Source organism: Danio rerio, chromosome 7, assembly GCF_052040795.2.
Source record: "Danio rerio strain M-AB ecotype USA chromosome 7, GRCz13ab, whole genome shotgun sequence".
NCBI classification, from domain to species: domain Eukaryota; kingdom Metazoa; phylum Chordata; class Actinopteri; order Cypriniformes; family Danionidae; genus Danio; species Danio rerio.
Window position 1 is genome coordinate 58,159,229 of NC_141027.1, and position 18,343 is coordinate 58,177,571.

The following is an 18,343-nucleotide window of genomic DNA, read 5'->3' on the forward strand; positions in this document are numbered from 1 at the left end:
GAACTACATTTAAAAATCATTTTATTTTTGGACACAAGTCTCTGGATGAATTTTATTTATACGGTGGGAAATAGGTGACAGTGATTGTGTATTAGACTGGTTTGATGTCGGATATATTTATTTAGAAAAGCACGTTTTTAAAAACATCCAGCTTCATTCATTTTAATAACCACAGCATTTATCCTATATTCTAAGCTTCTGAAATAACACAAGCAGCGTTAAGAAAAAAAGTGGCCATGGTTTATGTCAGATAAAATGTAATGTCTTATGTAGTAATTTCTCTCTCTTTATCTCTTTCTTTCTAGTTCTACTCTTCTCTTCTTTTACTTGTCTCTAATCTCTCTTACTTGTACTGTTGCTCTGCTGCAGAATTCTTACTACACTGTTAATAGTTTTAAAAATCATTTTTCCCCTTTTCCATGTGTTTCAGCACGGAAACAGGAAATCATTAAAGTCACAGAGCTGCTGATTGAAGCCATTAACAATGGAGAATTTGAAGCATACACGTGAGTTAATTTATTTTTCATTCTTTTGGCTTAATTTGTTTAGGTTGTCTAGTCATGTCTGCTTTTAAATATATTTTTACATGTATATTGTGCTCCACAGGAAAATTTGTGACCCTGGACTGACGTCTTTTGAGCCTGAAGCTTTGGGAAACCTTGTGGAAGGGACAGATTTCCATAGGTTCTACTTTGAAAACTGTAAGACATCATGTTGTGTCATAAAGAAATGACAGAGTTTTAAGCTAAGTGAAAATATGTCAACATTTACACCATTATTTATTGACTCCATGGAACACACAAGCAGATGTTCAAATGTTGGCCTTTTTTATCAAAGTTAAAGAAATAATTTCTAGCCCATATGACTTGTGAACCATGTCTTCTTAAACCATTAAAGTCAACACAGGCTCATTCTGAAAACGTAGCCCTATATACATTTCTGGACATCGCAAATTATGTAGCCAGAAGTATGTAAGGCTGCATTTAATTTTTAAAATCAATGTAGCTATGATGCCGTTCCTTTTTGCGCTTACTCGCTGACCGCTTACCTCCATATGGACCGCTTTTCCTCTGTTACCAGTTTATCCAGTTAGCTCACCATGTACGTTGGTGGACTTGAGGCGCAGAGAGGAGTTGACTGCGACAAAGGGGTTCAAGTCTGGTGAGGAATGGTTCCAGAAAGCGGGTTCAACAAAAACAGAAGCCACAAAATAAAATAAACATGTAAATAACAGGGTAAGAATCTGGTCAGAGCTGATAATGTGGTAAATATTTGGCAAGGGTTTTTCATTTTCTGGACAGCTTTTTTAAATTGTCGGTTGGGTTTAGAGAAGTGTGTGGGTGTATCAATCGGTGCTTTTGAAAACACTTGTTGGATTTAGGGAAGGAGAAATTTAGGTCAGTCAATCGGTCAGTCATTAAAACAGTCCGTCGACAGCGGCAAGAGAAATTTGAGATCTCAAAAAGTATACACAGCAGCCCTGGGGGATTCGCGAAAACAAAAATCGTAAAAAAAACATACCTCCTTGGACATATTTGGTGGTCTCCAGAAATGTATATAGAGGTAAAAAAAATTCAGAATGAGCCTGGGTTGATTAAATTATTTATTCATTAAAATAACAATTTACTGTGTTCATATAAAACTTGCAGAAAAAGATATAAAAATGCACTCAGAATCGGCTTGTTACTTTTGCAAATACTTACTAATAAATGGCAAGTAACATTAAATAAAATAAGTAGAGTCTGAAATAGTATATTCTTGCAAACATACTCCAATAGTCCACGTTTAATACTACTGAAAATAATTTTCACAATGAAGTTGCGGTGTTCAATTAATGCATCAAAAGCAATTGTTGTCAAATCTATTTGTTGTGAACTTACCAATGAAAAGGATTATTTTGTTGCGCATAATGCTTGTATGGACATGCTCAAAACATTTTTAAAATCTTGTTTTGTCATTGTAGTTTTCAAATACCACACTTTATTTTCTTGTGCAGTCTTATGCTGCGTCTCAATTCGCATACTTATACTACTCCCTATATATATATGTAGTTTTTTGTGAAGGAAAAGTACATACTTTTGAGTGTTTAACAAAAGAGTATGCAAGCTTAGAGACATACTACTTTCTCGTTAACAGATCGCTATGTTGTTCAGTTATATCCTCTGTCAATCATCTTACAACATTCGCATATCTTTCATATTTGATTACCTACTTTATTATAAAAGCTGCAGCAGGATAATCTGCCATTAACGAGTCTTTCATGCAGAGGAATCTCCTCAGGTTTTTAGATAATTATGCATTCAGATGTTAATGTACAGACATATCTTAATATAAGTTCACATTTTTGCTGCAGATGAAATATAACACGGAAAATGTGGTTTAAATATGTTACAGTTGGTTAGATATTTTAATAACAGTGATTCAAACAACTACCTAAACCTCCCTACATGGTTTGTCTAGACTGTCCCTGTGTTTGTAGTTTGCTTACACTTTTCACTGCGTTAGTAGTTCTAATTAATTTCACATCCAACGTGCAATGTACAGTGTGTATTAGTGGTTAGAGTATGAACACTTCTATACTTTAAGTTTTGACCGGAAATAGTAAATAATCCAAGAACCTTTGCCATACTGTTTTTTTTCAACATATTAAGGTTTGGGACATACTAATTTATTTTAGAATACTATTTAGGATGGATAGTATGCGAACTGGGTCACAGCATTAGTTTGGGAACTAATTTTCATAATCTTTTCTTAACCTTTCATAATCACTGCAAGTAAAACAAATATGCCCGTTTAATTAAGTTAGTGAATTGCATTAATATAATGTTTTGTTAATGCAAAAACAAAACAAAAATATATTTCTGTCTTCTCTAGCTCTGTCTAAAGGCCACAAACCCATCCACACCATCTTGCTGAACCCTCATGTGCACCTGATTGGAGAAGACGCCGCGTGCATCGCTTACATAAGACTCACCCAGTACATGGATGTCAACAATATGCCTCGCACCATGCAGTCTGAGGAGACGCGTGTCTGGCATCGTCGTGACGGCAAGTGGCAGAACATCCACTTCCACCGATCTGGCTCACCAACTGTGCCCACCAAGTGAGGTCTGTCTTTGTGCATGTGCTGTAAATAGATTTAAACACAAACAGGCGAATCTGCCTGCATTTATTTAAACTTTAGAACATACCTATATTGTACTTACTACATTGTCCAGTAAATACTAACAGTTTGAGTTCCTTTTGAAACAAATTATGTTTAGAGGGGTAGATTAGCTATAAAAAAAATTTATCATAGTGTATAATTTGTAAACTAATACACATTCATGTTACAGCATCATATGTAATACTCCATAACAAAAGCACTGCAAAAAAAAAAATCTTGATCATTTTAGTGTCTAGTTACTTTTCATTCACCCTGAAAAAAACATATCTAATTATTTGTAGATGTGCTTTAAGTTGTTGTTTATTTTTATTGCACATTTATAATACATTTTACTACGAATCATGATTTAATTGTGAAAACATCCATAGGCACATTTCACACATAAATTTATGGTTTCACACTTACAGATATTTAAAGAATAAAGCATATTAGGCATGCTTTCCAGGGTGATAGCTCTGAGCTCGGTAAAGACACGCAACTTGTGTTATTCCATTTGTTTAAATGAAGTGTCTAGCCAGGCCCCAGAAGGCTCCCGCTGTGTAGATAGTGTTGAAGAGGTGAGGTGTAATGAAAGTAGGACGAGTTTGGTATTCATGGGGTTTTGGTCTAATAAAGATTGGATAATATAATGATTGTCAATTAATTGTTAGAATTGCTAAAACATGTGCGCATGCTCCTCCTGAAATTTATCTATAAAACGTCACTATGTGCAAACGCACCGTAATATTTTAAGATTTTTAGAAATTTGGAATAGAAATTAGACATAAGCTCTAAGTAAGAAAAGCATTTTTTAAAGTGAGTCTAGAAAATACCTGAAAAACATGTTTAATTTCACATTTGTTTAGGCCAACATTATATTCATACTAAACTATATTAGATTTTTGTGTTGGTGGTCAATTTTATTTATTTTTTTAATGCAAGAAAGCATTCATCTTTTTAGGATCCTTTACTAGGTATTTTTATTATCTCAACTACAATAATGTGTACAGTACTGAATTAATACATCACCAGACATATTTATCATTGAACTGACTTTGAAACAAGCTTTAAACAACAGTTTTCATCACTGTACAGTTTAATAAAATTACTTTGCATTTTGCTGTTATTGGCGTTAACGTGCTTCAATAACGCGAGACTCTTATTACGCGATAAAAAAATATCACTGTTAATCTATTCTCAAAGTTTGTTTGAGAGTTGGGTCTATTATATGCAAGCTATGATGACTTACACCTTGATGTTTTAGCGTAGATGTATACCTGACCGGTGAGCTGTCTGAGAAAAAGGTGCCCTTCTGAATCAAATAAGCAGAATGCCTGACTTTAACTGCAGTTCGACAGTTTCACTTTAACTCATGAATATTTTAATCATGCCGCCGTGACAAACTGGGGTATTAGACGCAAATAAGGAGTAAGGACTGGTGAGAGTGCGCATCTCCAGTTTCCAAAATGCATCACAAACTGCTTGAGAAACTCTTATATGATAATTGGTGATGAAAATAAATGATGTTCAATAAGTTGTACTTGTGTTTACTAACTGTTTATTGTCATGTAGGACATTTTTTATTTTATTATTTAATACCATAACACGCTTAGTTCATAAAGTTCATAAAGATGCACATGGTAATTGTTTGATTCTTATAAGTTTTGCAGCAAATGACATAAAAACAGTCAAAATTCCTGTATTTCTGCAAATTAAACCCTTAAAAATGAAAGATTTCCAACTTGATTAATGTCTAAAAATGTAAATAAATTTGTGATGTCTTTTCTGTTTCAGTTAACACGGCCTCTTCTGTCAGCTGAGCTTCAACAAGTGTCTGTCCAACTCATAGTTTGCTCTTCTGAGTCTTGTTTACATTCACCGCTGGACTTCTAGAAAATAGAGAGCTGGAGAATCATTTCAGACCAGGATATGATATCTTTGTATGCCAGTACATTAACATGTATTGAGCATGCTGTTTACACTATATACTCATTTATGTGAAAAGCATGTTCTTTCTTAGTACTTTAATCTTTTTTAAAGGGTACATTTTTGTATAACACAATATATATGGAGCCGTGTGTTAGTAATCTGTGGTGTTTGGGAGAAGGTACTGTATATCAGAAATGAATCATTCATGTTTTTTCTCTTTTAATGATTTTATTTGATTTAGTTGTTAATGACAGATCCCAAAAATAGCAGGTACGGTAGATAATTTGCTTTCCTAAAATCTTAAATATGAGCTTGCTTGGTTTTCAGTGATGTACATTTTGTGAAATTATGTGAAGTGCTATCTCTGCTTTACACTTTGGAGTATTAATAGTTTATTGTTAGCGCACTTAGAAAGCATTGTAACATTTAATCCATCAAAATTGGAAAAAGGGTCAGACTTTTATTTAGATTTTTTTTCTTGCTCGTGAATTGTCATACAGACATGAACAAAAGGAAAAAAGATTGTTAACAGCCTGCACTGTTCTTTTGAAATGCTCATTCTTTAAAAAATAGATACACACAAATGATTAGACATGTTTTCCTGCCTTTGTAATGAATTCTCTGACATTTTATTTTGCTGTTGTATCTTAATTATCTACATTCTCTAACGTGACTGCTAATGACTCAGTAGTTGTTTTTCTCTTGAGGAAAATCTGACAGGTTGTATTTTCCAACTGAGATTTAATGAATAATGCATGACTTCCAATTTTATTCATCTTTCAAAACAGACATGACCACTACCATCTTTAATCAAGTTGGGAAAAAACATTGAAAGTTCTGCTCACATAATTTGCTACAAGTGCCCTCATACCACTGTGTACAACTCTATTTACAAAGACACATACATACATTGCTCAGCATATATAAGTACACCCCTCACAAATCTTTTTAATAGGAAGCTCTACAATATTATATTTGTGCATATACGCTAGATTAGTCAGTACTGAAGCCAAATCTGGAGCTTTTCAAACAAAATAACTTATGATAATGCGCCAAAAACTAGTACACCCACATTTATGTCATAGAAAAATACAAAATACACATTTTTAGAGGAAAAATGAAAAGATGCAAAAAAAAATTATGTTTAGTTGAAATTTTGTAGTTTGTAATTTGTTTTTGCAATATTTAGCTTGAATTTAATTTTATTATCTTTCAATTTCTAAATATGTTCTTTGACTAAAATAGTATTGCAATAAATATATGTGTTTGATAAATCTGTTTTGTTTAAATGCAGCAAAATGCATTGCCTATATTAACTGAGAAATGGATACAAGTATTCGTTTTCAAAATGAGGTGTACTAAATTATGCTGAGCACTGTATATACTCACTGTCATACTGTACCACTATATATCATTATAGCTTATATTCCCAGAGGACTTGGTTGATTTCTAAACGCAACATCTGATAATAAAATGTGTGAGATTTGCAACTTGTGTTGAAATTATTTGGATTTAATGTTTGTCAGCAATTCAGATGTCAATGAGAAAAGGTTAGTTAACCTTTGTTATAGTCTCATGACTGTAGTGTACTATTAGTAATAGGAACTAACACATAATTAATTACGGTATGTTGGATGTTGGTTAACGAAAGTGTAAAACACTGTAAAACATTTTTTTATCAAGTTTTTATTTTGTGATTAAGGCTGTTCACTCCATTGTGGTGACCCCTTCATAAATAAGAGACTAGGTCGAAGGAAAATGAATTAATTAATTTTGGCATTTAACCCTGTTTTGCATTTTACTGTTTAGTAATAATTTCTCAATTGCATGTCAACCACAAATCAGCTTGATATGTGCAAATTGCTTTGTTATAAGTCAATAAGTCAAACCTAACAGTCCATAAAAATCAATTTTGTTCATTATTTATGATTATTATCAACAAGTTTTAATATATATGTAATTGTAAGCTGAGAAAATATTATATACTTTTCCTTCTATGCTAATGAAAGACTACTGAGACATTCCAAGCATGGGATGGGTCCTCCTGGTGAGGCAGAGTTCCTCACAGCTCCGATACACATCTATGCCATTTGCTTACAGTAACCATTTGCTCTTCACCATACACAATTCATCAGCTTGTGTTCTTCCTTCAGATAACTTTGTCATGTTTGGTGTCATTTGACAGTTTATGACTTCAGTGTTGTAGTAATGAAATCAACAGAGACATTGATTAATTGTATTTCAATCTACACTATATTAACTATTGTTGGGTCATGGCCTGAGGAGAGTATGTTAATGTTCTTCTCCCCCACTTCATCTCTTCAACTTTGCTCTCACGTTCAGCTGGTTTTGGGGGTTGGTTTTCACTCATGTTTGACAATGCTTTGCTCAGGGTATAAGAAAGAAAGGTAACTGTTGATCTGGGAGAATGGCTTTTACTCTGCATCTCCCGCACACTGGTGCGTAGCCTCATATTCTAACAAAGGCAGTTTCACTGTCTTTGTTGCTCAGCAGTGCATATGTTACAGCTAATTTCTTTATACAGTATGTTAGTTTGTGTCATTCTAATGTCTGTATATTTAAACATGTAACTTAATAAACAACTTTGCCTGCTTTAAGACGTAGAGATTCTTTCTCTTTATCAATGATGTTAACAACTTTAATGGAGTCAGATTAATTACAATGGAGTCAGATAAATAATGGATTTAAACACGCTATCCTTCAACTGCTTTCTGATTCCGACTATTGGTTCAGAATAGCAGCGTAAGTTTCAAGCCTTACAGTAATAATACCGTTAGTTTCTTGCAGTTAGGCCACTTCAGAATGAAATCAATCATAGCAGGCTTTTTTTAAAGGCAAAATTTTTTAAAAATTATTGTGTACTGCAAAAATATGAGGACAAATATGGGTAAGATCTCACCTGTAGTAAGTCACTGAGGCCTCTGTGAATGTACTACACCCTTTAAAATAATAAAATACAGTAGGGTGAATTACTGTAAATATTTTTCAAATAAATTTGTGTACTGTAGAAATATGAGTAAAAATATGGGTAAAATCTCACCTGTAAACTGGCCTCTGTGAATGTACTACACCCTTTAAAATAATAAAATCACAGTAGGGTGATTTAATGTAAATATTTTTCATATATATTTGTGTACTGTATAAATATGTGTAAATATGGGTAAAATCCCACCTGTATTAAGTCAGTCTGGCCTCTTTGAATGTACAACACCATTTAAAACCATAAAATTACTGTAGGGTGAATTACTGTAAATATTTTTCAAAATTCAAATTTGTGTACTGTACAAATATGAGTGAAAATATTGGTAAAATCTCACCTTTAGTATGTCAGACTGGCCGAGGCTAATGTACTAGACCCTTTAAAATCATAAAATTACTGTAGGATGAATTGCTGTAAATACTTTTCAAATAAATTTGTGTACTGTACAAATATGAGTAAAAATATTGGTAAAATCTTACCTGTAGTATGTCAGACTGGCCGAGGCTAATGTACTAGAACCTTTAAAATCATAAAATTACAGTAGGATGAATTGCTGTAAAAAAATTTCAAAGGAATTTGTGTACTGTAGAAATATGCGAGTAAACATGGGTAAAATCTCACCATACTGTACAAATATAAGTGAAAATATGGGTAAAATACCACCTGTAGTAAGTCAGTCTGACCTCTGTGAATGTGCTACACCCTTTAAAATTATAAAATGACAGTACTATGAATTACTGTAAAAAAAGTTTAAATAAATTTGTGTACTGTAGAAATATGAGAGTGAACATGGGTAAAATCTCACCTGTAGTTAGTCATTGAGCCCTATGTGAATGTACTATACCCTTTAAAGTCACAAAATTACAGTAGGGTGATTTACTGTAAATATTTTTCAAATATATTTGTGTACTGTAGAAATATGAGTTAAATACATTATTTGGGTAAAATACCACCTGTAGTAAGTCAGTCTGGCCTCTGTGAATGTGCTACACCCTTTAAAATCATAAAAGGACAGTAGAACGAATTATTGTACATTTTTTCTCAAATATATTTGTGTACTGTAGAAATGAATGAAAAAATTGGTAAAATATCACGTGTAGTAAGTCACTGAGGCCTCTGTGAATGTACTACACCCTTTAAAATTATAAAATTACAGTAGGATGAATTAATGTAAATACTTTTCAAATATATTTTTGTACTGTACAAATACGAGTGAAAATATGGATAAAATCTGACCTGTAGCAAGTCAGACTGGCCTATGCTAATGTACTACACCTTTTAAAATCATAAAATTACTGTAGGATGAATTAATGTAAATATATTTGTGTACTATAGAAATATAGTAAGTCACTAAGGCCAAAAGAGGGCCAGCTGGGGCTACGAGGCCAAGTGAAAGTAGAAGCGGACACTAGTTTTAAACAAATAAGGGAAAGAAAACATATAGCCTTGTTGGGTCTTTTGCTTATGATCACCCTTATGTTTCCCTTTTTATTGTAGGGCTGTTGCATAAAATAATGATGCAAGGTGCTTACTCAAGAGCGGTGTTGTCGTGCGCCTACTGAAGGGCAGGAGGGGGAAGGGGAGGGGAGGGGGGGTTGTCACGGGGCACTTTTTATAATTTTGGAAGGGCACTTTCTATCCAAGATTAAAAAGGGCATGTGCACTGCACAGGTTGAGCCCTATGTGTGCACGTGCCTGGTGCGCTCACTGTGCTGGGTCCCTCCGTTAGTGGCAAGAGCACTCAATCCACAATGCCAACAGTCGGTCGGCAAGTAAACGAATATGATGAATGAGAACACACAGATATGTGTGTATACACATATAATGTAATGCTGTACAGTAACGTGTCGTTCCCCTTCGGGGGGAACTTCAGCACTATAAGTGGATTTGATTGTAAAATCCACGCATTGGGAGGTTCGGTTCAGAAGCTACTCGTCTGAAAGAGTATTGAACGGGCCAATTAAGAATGAATTGGCAGCGCAAGCCTGCGCAGGTGAGCGGCATAAGCAATCAACTGAGTATATAAGCTCACCTGGCGCAGCAGACGCTATCCTTTTCGCTTCAGAGACTTTCTGATCGAGTCGATGAGGGTTCCTCCTGCTGTGACCAGCGATTCTGAGCGAACGAGAGCATTCTCCCGGTCCAGAGTGTGTACACGCAGTGGCAGACGGTCGAGCTGGGTTTCTCCCTTGCCTGGCGTTCTTTGGGTCCGGTCCTCCAGAGCGGTGCGTATAAAGTTGCAAACTTCACAGAAAGAGCAACACAGTCGTGCAGCACGTCCTTATCAGGACGGCGCTCCGACTGTGCGTTTCTGGATGCGGTGGTTTCCTGTCCTCGGATGATGGGCGCGTGCACTGTGTTACATGTCTGGGGGTCCAGCATGTTAATGCGCTGCTCGCGGGCAGTTCATGTCGTCATTGCGATGCCATGACTGTTGCGCAAGATCGCGGTTAGCCTTTGCAAAAAGGCGAACCACCCCAGTTGTCCCCTGCTCTGCAGCGGGCACTCGGGCAGATCTGAGGGTTTCAGCGAGAGATAATCCGTCGCCCACGGGCCCGCGGACCTCCCGCTCCTCTAAGCGCTCCATCCAAGCTTCGGGCGGGTGAAGCGATCCGTCTAACAGATGGTAGCCCTTACGCCCGATGACACCGGAGACCAGATGTCCACCGCGGCATCGGAGGGTGGGCTTTCATTGTCCGATGATGATCCAGACCCGCTCGCCCCCTTCGGGCTGGTGAGCGCTGTCACTACGGATCCTGAAACGGACATGTTAGCCGTGCTTTCCCGGGCTGCTTCGGCCGTGGGTTGGAGATGGTTTATCCCCCAGCTCCGCGGCCGGACCGACTAGAGGGGCGTTCCCTTCTTCCCGGAGGTGCACAGTAGGCTCACGCGGTCTTGTAAAGCACTTTTTTCTGCTCGTGCTGCGTGTTCCTCCACCCTAACCACTCTTGACGGTGAAACAGCCAGGGGGTATGTGGCGATTCCTCAGGTTGAGTGCGCGATGGCGGTAAATCCGCGCGGCGCCTCTTCTTGGCGGGGTCCGCCTCGTCTCCCATCCAAAGCCTGTAAGTTATCTACCTCCCTCGGAGCTAGAGCTTACATAGCTGCGGGCCAGGCTGCTTCCGCCTTGCATGCGATAGCCACCTACCAGCGCTACCAAGCGCAGGCGCTGGCCGAGCTGCACGAGGGTGGGTCCAACCCAGGCTTACGAGCTTCGCACCGCCGCCGACTTAGCTCTTCGGACTACTGAGTCCGCTGCGTGTGCGTTGGGGAGGACGATGTCCACATTAGTGGTCCAGGAGCGCCACCCCTGGCTGATATGCGCAAAGTCGACAAAGTCCGCTTTCTTGACTTCCCCATATCCCCAGCCAGGTTCGGCGACACTGTCTGTGAATTCACCCAGGAATTCAAGGCGGTGAGAGAGCAGTTGGTGGGTGATGTCTTATCGGCGGTCCGTAGCCCGCTCCGCCCGCCGTGCCATTCATACCTGCTCCTCGCCGAAGGCGCCCGCCTACGAGAGCTGCTCCGCCCCCGCACACGCCTAAGGCGAAGCGAGCGCGTCGGGCACCTCGGAAGCAGGCAGCCCCCCTGCCCAGAACGCCGCTAAGTCCGGCAACGGACCGCGAAGCGCCCCTGGGACAGGCCATCTGGAGAAGAGGGAACTTGCTCTTTCCCCGCTGGAGGGCGGGGCCCCATTTCCAACGGCACTTTTTACTGCCATGAAAACATTATGAAAGGGCACTTTTCACTTCCCCAGATGTGACAGCCCGAAATCTGCCAGTCTGGGACGCTATGCTTTCTAGCTTGCAGATTCGGTGCGTTTCGCCAGTGGCTCACGAGCGCTGGGAGGACGGTCTCCTTTCTCCCACCCCTCGAGCCTCCCCTCCGGAGCTCGGGTTTGGAGTGAGAGCAAATATCTCACCTCCAGCTTTTCCGTGGGACCCGCGAGCTTCCCGGATCAGCACACCCACTCCGCGCTGCCCCGCTGCTGGTACGTCAGCGATTGTAGCGATGAGTCCATTAGCGAGAGCTCTGCCTGCCTGGTTAGCGCGGGCCAGCTCTTCGCGGTGGCTCATACGCACAATCAGACTCGGCTATGCGATTCAGTTCGCGAAACGGCCCCCCAAGTCACGGGTGTGTATTCACCAGGGTCAGCCCCCTGTCCGCCCCTGTCTTGCGAGAGGAGATTGCTGTCCTCCTGGCGAAGGATGCAATCGAGCCGCTCCCTCCAGCCGAGATGGAGAGCGGGTTTTACAGCCCACGCTTCATCGTGCCCAAAAAGAGCGGTGGGTCACGGCCAATCCTAGATCTGCGCGTTTTGAACCGCTGCCTGCACAAGCTGCCGTTCAGAATGCTCACGCAGAAGCGCATCCTCCGGTGCGTTCGTCCTCTGGGTTGGTCTGCAGCATTAGACCTGATGGACGCGTATTTCCATGTCTCCACTCTTCCTCGCCACCGACAGTTTCTGCGGTTTGCGTTTGAAGGTCGAGCTTGGCAATACAAAGCCCTCCCCTTCGGGCTCTCTCTGTCTCCGCGGGTCCTCACCAAGCTCGCGGAGGGTGCCTCAGCGCCCCTTCGGCTCGCGGGCATCTGCATACTCAATTTCTTTACGACTGGCTGAATTGCCCTCTCTTTTGATTATGCACAGAGTTGATTATGCACAGAGACAAAGTGCTCTGGCACTTCCACCTGTGGGGGTTTCAGGTCAACCGAGAAAAGAGCAAACTCGCCCCCGTGCAGAGGATCTCTTCTCTCGGGCTGGAGCTGGACTCGGTCACCATGGCAGCGCGCCTCTCCGGAGAGCGCGCTCAGCTGATGCTGTACTGTCTGAGAGAGCTCGACAGTAAAATAGTGGTCCCACTGAAACAATTTCAGAGGCTCCTGGGGCATATGGCATCCGCAGCCGCTTCATGCCGCTCGGATTATTCTATATGAGACCACTTCAGCACTGGCTTCACGATCGAGTCCCCAGACGCGCATGGCACGCGCGCGCACACCGAGTCTCTGTTACTGCGCTGTGTCGCCGCGCCCTCAGCCCTTGGAGCGACCCCTCGTTCCTACAGGCCTGGGTGTCTCTAGAACAGGCGTCCAGTCTTGTTGTCGTTTCAGCAGACGCTTCCAACACGGGCTGGGGGGCTGTGCGTTGCGGGCATGCGGCTGCGGACCTGTGGAAAGGTACCCAGTTGCATTGGCATATCGCCTGGAGCTGTTGGCAGTGTTCCCCGCTCTCCACCGTTTTTTTCCGGTGTTGGAGCGGCAACACGTGCTGGTCAGGACGGACAGTACGGCGGCGGTGGCGTATATCAGCCGTATAGGGGGTATGCGCTCTCGCCGCATGTCTCAGCTCGCCCGCCGTCTGCTCCTCTGGAGTCATCCGCGGCTGAAATCGCTGCACGCCATTCATATTCAGGCAAGCTCAACCGTGCAGCCGATGCGCTCTCACGGCAGCCTTGCGTCCTGGAGAATGGAGACTCCACCCCGAGTCTGTTCAGCTGATATGGGCGCGATTCGGGGAAGCCCAGATCGATCTGTTGCTTCCCCCGAGATCGCTCATTGCCAGTTGTTCTTTCCCTGACCGAGTGCTCTCGGCACGGATGCACTGGCTTACAGCTGGCCTCGGGGCACGCGCAATACGCGTTTCCCCCAGTGAGCCTGCTCGCGCAGTTACTGTGCATGGTCAGGGAGGACGAGGAACAGGTTGCTGGTTGCGCCCCTCTGGCTCAACCGGACCTGGATGTCAGAGCTCTCCCTCGCGATAGCCCTCCCCTGGCAGTCCCTTCGAGAGAGCACCTACTCTCTCAGGGACAGGGCACCACCTGGCACCCTCGCCGATCTTTGAAGAGATTTTTAGACGCGAGGAAGACTTGGGTAACCTCCGATTGCGGTGGCTAATACCGTCACTCGGGCTAGAGCCCCCTCCCCGAGCGCGCCTATGCCCTGACGTGAAGTCTATTCACTGAATGGTGTGTCTCTCGCTGAGAAGACCCCCGTAATTTGCCAGATCAGCGTTGTGCTTTCTTTACGCCGAGAGAAGTTGGAGAGCAGGCTGTCGCCCTCCACACTCAAGGTTACGTGGCTGCCATCTCCGCTCTCATAACGCGGTGGCTGGCAGCACCGTGGGAACGCATAACCTCATCATCCGGTTCCTCAGGGGCGTTAAGCGAATTAATCCACCCCGCCCCCTCTCATACCCTCTTAGGATCTCGCCCTCGCTACACAAGCCGCGTCAGATCCCTTCGATCCTCGACTCAGTATATTTCTGTCCCTGAAGACAGCTCTGCTGGTCGCGTTGATATCGATTAGAGGGTCGGGGACCCGGAGGCATTTTTCGGTCAGTGACTCGTGCCTGTAATTGGGCTGGCTTCTTTCACGTATGAGACCCCGCCCGCGATATGTGCCCAAGGTTCCTACCACTCCGTTTTAATACGAGGTAGTGAGCCTGCAAGCGCTGCCCTCGGAGGAGGCAGACCCAGCCCTTATTATTGTCCAGTTCGCGTTTTGCGTATTATCCGGACCGCACTCAGAGTTTAGATCATCTGAGCAGCTCTTCGTCTGTTATAGCGGTCGGCAGCAGGGAAGTGCCGTACCGAAATAAGTTCCCACTAGATTGTGGATGCCTTTCTTTCACTATCAGAGCCGAGATGAGCCGCGTCCCCCGAGAGCGCGTGCGCACTCCACTCGGAGCTTCGCATCCTCTCGAGCGCGCGCACGCGGCGCCCCTCTAACAGACATCTGTAGAGCTGCGGGCTGGGTGACACCCAACACATTTGCAAGGTTTTACAATCTGCGAGTGGAGCCGGTTTCCTCAAGGGTATTAGGTAACCCTTGGTGATTGAGGAAACAATTCGGTAGGGTGTTGAAACACGCTTGCTGCGCCATTTTCCCTAACACGGAGATACGTGCGCCTTTTTATCTGTCAGTAAAGTTCCCCGTCAGGTGAGCCCTGCAGATTCCTCCGTGGCCCCCAGCACTGACTCAGCGGAGGAGTCACTTGCTGGCCCACTACGTTGTAGGTCTGCCCGCTGGTCAGCCCGCGTTTTGGGTAAAGGTGCCTGCTATGCGTGGTCCCCACTAGGCGATCCCATATGCTTATTCAGCCACGGTTAAGTCCCCCCCCCCCCCCCCTGGGCGGACCCGTGTCTTCCCTCCCCGCTAACCACTCTTTTGCTATGCGTGCTCCCCCTTTTTAGGGCTAGTCCATATGTAATTCTGCCATCTATCCCCCCTTGGGTAACGGATGGCCTCCGCAGCGTCCTCCCTATCGGGATTGCACGCTTCCCAACGTACTGTCGTATTTTCCTAGAATTATCTAGATGCTCACGACTTCCCAAAAAATATATATAAATCCGTAAAACTTCTGTTGAAGTAGGATAAATTAGGGCCAGGGACACGTTGGAGGACCGCGCCCCCCATGATGTGGGTGCGTCACGCTTGCTTGACTATCTCCTCATCGGGGGTGTTGGTAAGGTGCAGTCATTATGGCGCTTTCAATGGGCTCCCAATGCGTGGATTTTACAATCAAATCCACTTATAGTGCTGAAGTTCCCCCCGAAGGGGAACGTTCGAGGTTACTAAAGTAACCCTTCGTTCCCCGAGGAGGGGAACGGAAGCACTATACTCCGTCGCCATAATGACTGTCCCTTAGCTGTTGAAAGTCTCTTCAGCTTAAAAAGGATAGCGTCTGCTGCGCCAGGTGAGCTTATATACTCAGTTGATTGCTTATGCCGCTCACCTGCGCAGGCTTGCGCTGCCAATTCATTCTTAATTGGCCCGTTCAATACTCTTTCAGACGAGTAGCTTCTGAACCGAACCTCCCAATGCGTGGATTTTACAATCAAATCCACTTATAGTGCTTCCGTTCCCCTCCTCGGGGAACGAAGGGTTACTTTAGTAACCTCGAACGTTTGTTTGTTTGTTTGTTTGTTTGGGTTGTCTTTATTTTAATGGTTTCCTGATGATGTGGTGTGCTTTATCTGCATGATTCCAGCTGAAGTGGGCGGGTTGTGTGACGTTTGATTTGGGGGACGTTCTGTGGGCGGGGTTTGCATGACGCGCTGCGAGCTACTAGCCCGACAGTGGAAACGCGACATGATTTCGGCCTCACTGCTCAACCTCCTGGGCGATTAGCCCGGCCCAACAGTGGAAATGTGGCTATTTTGGTGAATTTTTGTGTGTTGTAACATTGTTATTTTTCTGATAGACCTGTTTTAATTTTTAAAACTGCCAGCTGTCAGACGACACCTGTTGGGTATCCTTCATTGACAAAGTTCTTTAGCATGTTATTGTCATTCACATGAACAGCTGAGAATCACCTTTTTTTTTCTTTGATCTGATAATATAGTACCCACAGTTGTCTGTGCTGTCAAGGAGTTAGTTCACCCAAAAACTCTAATTTGGCTTTTAATGAATCACCCTCAGGTCATTTAAATTCCCAGAGAACACGAATTGTTTGCCTATATCTCTCCCACATCAGGTCAGGATGCACGTAAACCACTGAAATCACATTAAATGGTTTGACAATGGTGTATGGGTGTTTCGCAGTGATGGGTTGCAGCTGGAAGGGCATCTGCTGCATAAAACTTATGCTGGATAAGGTTCATTCCGCTGTGCCGACCCCAGATTAATAAAAAGACTAATCCGAAAAGAAAAAGAATAAATGAATAATTTTACTGTTTTTGGCCTCTTTTTTGGATTTTGACTCCATTGCTGTCGACAATGACTATACGTTAACATGGACATCAGTAATCAAATTATTTGCCTTAATCTAATTAAAACAATGATAAGATTAAGGTGTTTACATGAGTTGCTTTTTGAATGTTCCTTTCATGATCCCGTTTTACATGTTAAAGCATGTAACTTGATTAATTTCGCAGTGTTATCCGCATTTTCTACAGTTTCATGTAATTTTGGTTGTTTCAATTTTAATTTGTGGATTTTAACTGCAGTTTGGCACTTTCTCATGCATCCCCCCCCCATGAAAAACGAGATATTGGATCCATCTATGAACTGCCGGAAGAGTTGCTTTAATTGAAGTTCATACCGCATGCTGAATGGAAGAAAAAAAACCTTCGCATTTCACAATGTCTGTGACTCGGTAGATGCAAAGAGTGTCAACCAGCCATGTGTGTGAGTGTGTGTGTGTGTGTGTGTGTGTGTGTGTGTGTGTGTGTGTGTGTGTGTGTGTGTATGTGTGTGTGTGTGCGTGTGTGTGTGCATGCATTATGAACATGAAGGTGATAGTTTGATTAAGGTGTTTACATGTCTGTACTGCACTAAAATCATCATACCCTAAGTCTTAATTCGATTTTTCTTTAGTTCGATTAGAAGCTTAACCCAAATTAATCAAAAATCTCCGTTTACATTCATTTTCTTGTCGGCTTAGTCCCTTTATTAATCTGGGGTCGACACAGCAGAATGAACCACCAACTTATCCAGCACGTTTTTACGCAGCGGATACCGTTCTAGCTGCAACCCATCTCTGGGAAACATACACACACACACTCACTCACACACTATGGACAATTCAGCCTACCCAATTCACCTGCACCGCATATCTTTGGGTTATAGGGGAAACCGGAGCACAGTCCTGGAGGGCCGGTGTCCTGCACAGTTTAGCTCAAACATTAATCAAACACACCTGAACATGCTAATAAGTGTCTTCAAGATCAACAGAAATCTATTGACCTTATTCTCCGCAGACGAGCGGGCGCTGCCATTAGAATCTTTTTGGCACGAGACTTCCGGTCTCATTCACTTACATTCATTTTTAGACATTAAAAACTGCTTGTTTCGCTGTTTGATGTTGCAAACTAATATTTCCTTGTTATATTATTCTACTTGGTCTGTATAGTCATGCAAACATTTGTTTGTAGAGCAAGTAGTTTGACCGTTTTTTGCCGTTTATTATTCCTTGTCATTTCTCCCATAGGTGACTCAAACGGAAGTTCTAAGACAATCGCAAAATCAGGCGCACTTCCGCATTTTAGAATAAGGTCAATAAGGTTGGAGCTAAACTGTGCAGGACACCGGCCCTCCAGGACTGAGTTTGTCCACCCCTGGTTTAGATGTTCTGATCTTAATTCAAAATCCCTCTGTTACTTTGAAAAAAAAAAAAAAAACATTTTCAAGATTTGATTTAATCCGTGATCCAAAGCCCCCTGGATTACTTTTAAAAACTGTGCCCTGATGAAAATAAATTAGAAGTGAGTACATTTTTACCATTTCTACAATTTCTGGACATATTACACACCAGTGTTCAAACACCATTT

At 42.3% G+C, this 18,343-nt stretch overlaps 2 protein-coding genes across 19 annotated transcripts in view; one reads left to right on the plus strand and one right to left on the minus strand.

The window, feature by feature from the left end:
- camk2d1 (calcium/calmodulin-dependent protein kinase (CaM kinase) II delta 1) overlaps nucleotides 1-6,564 on the plus strand; it is a 157,534-nt gene extending 150,970 nt beyond the window's left edge. For 16 of the 18 annotated variants that reach the window (XM_087259144.1, XM_087259148.1, XM_087259146.1 and 13 more), the window contains 4 exons: nucleotides 431-506; nucleotides 607-701; nucleotides 2,875-3,108; nucleotides 4,940-6,564. In XM_087259144.1, coding sequence (XP_087115270.1) covers nucleotides 431-506; nucleotides 607-701; nucleotides 2,875-3,107 — 404 coding nt within the window. In that variant the 3' untranslated portion in view covers nucleotide 3,108; nucleotides 4,940-6,564. 18 annotated transcript variants of the gene reach the window in all.
- The window catches only part of LOC147843209 (uncharacterized), a 527,423-nt gene that overhangs the window by 486,033 nt on the left and 23,047 nt on the right, over nucleotides 1-18,343 (minus strand). The gene's annotated exons all lie outside the window — the stretch shown is intronic.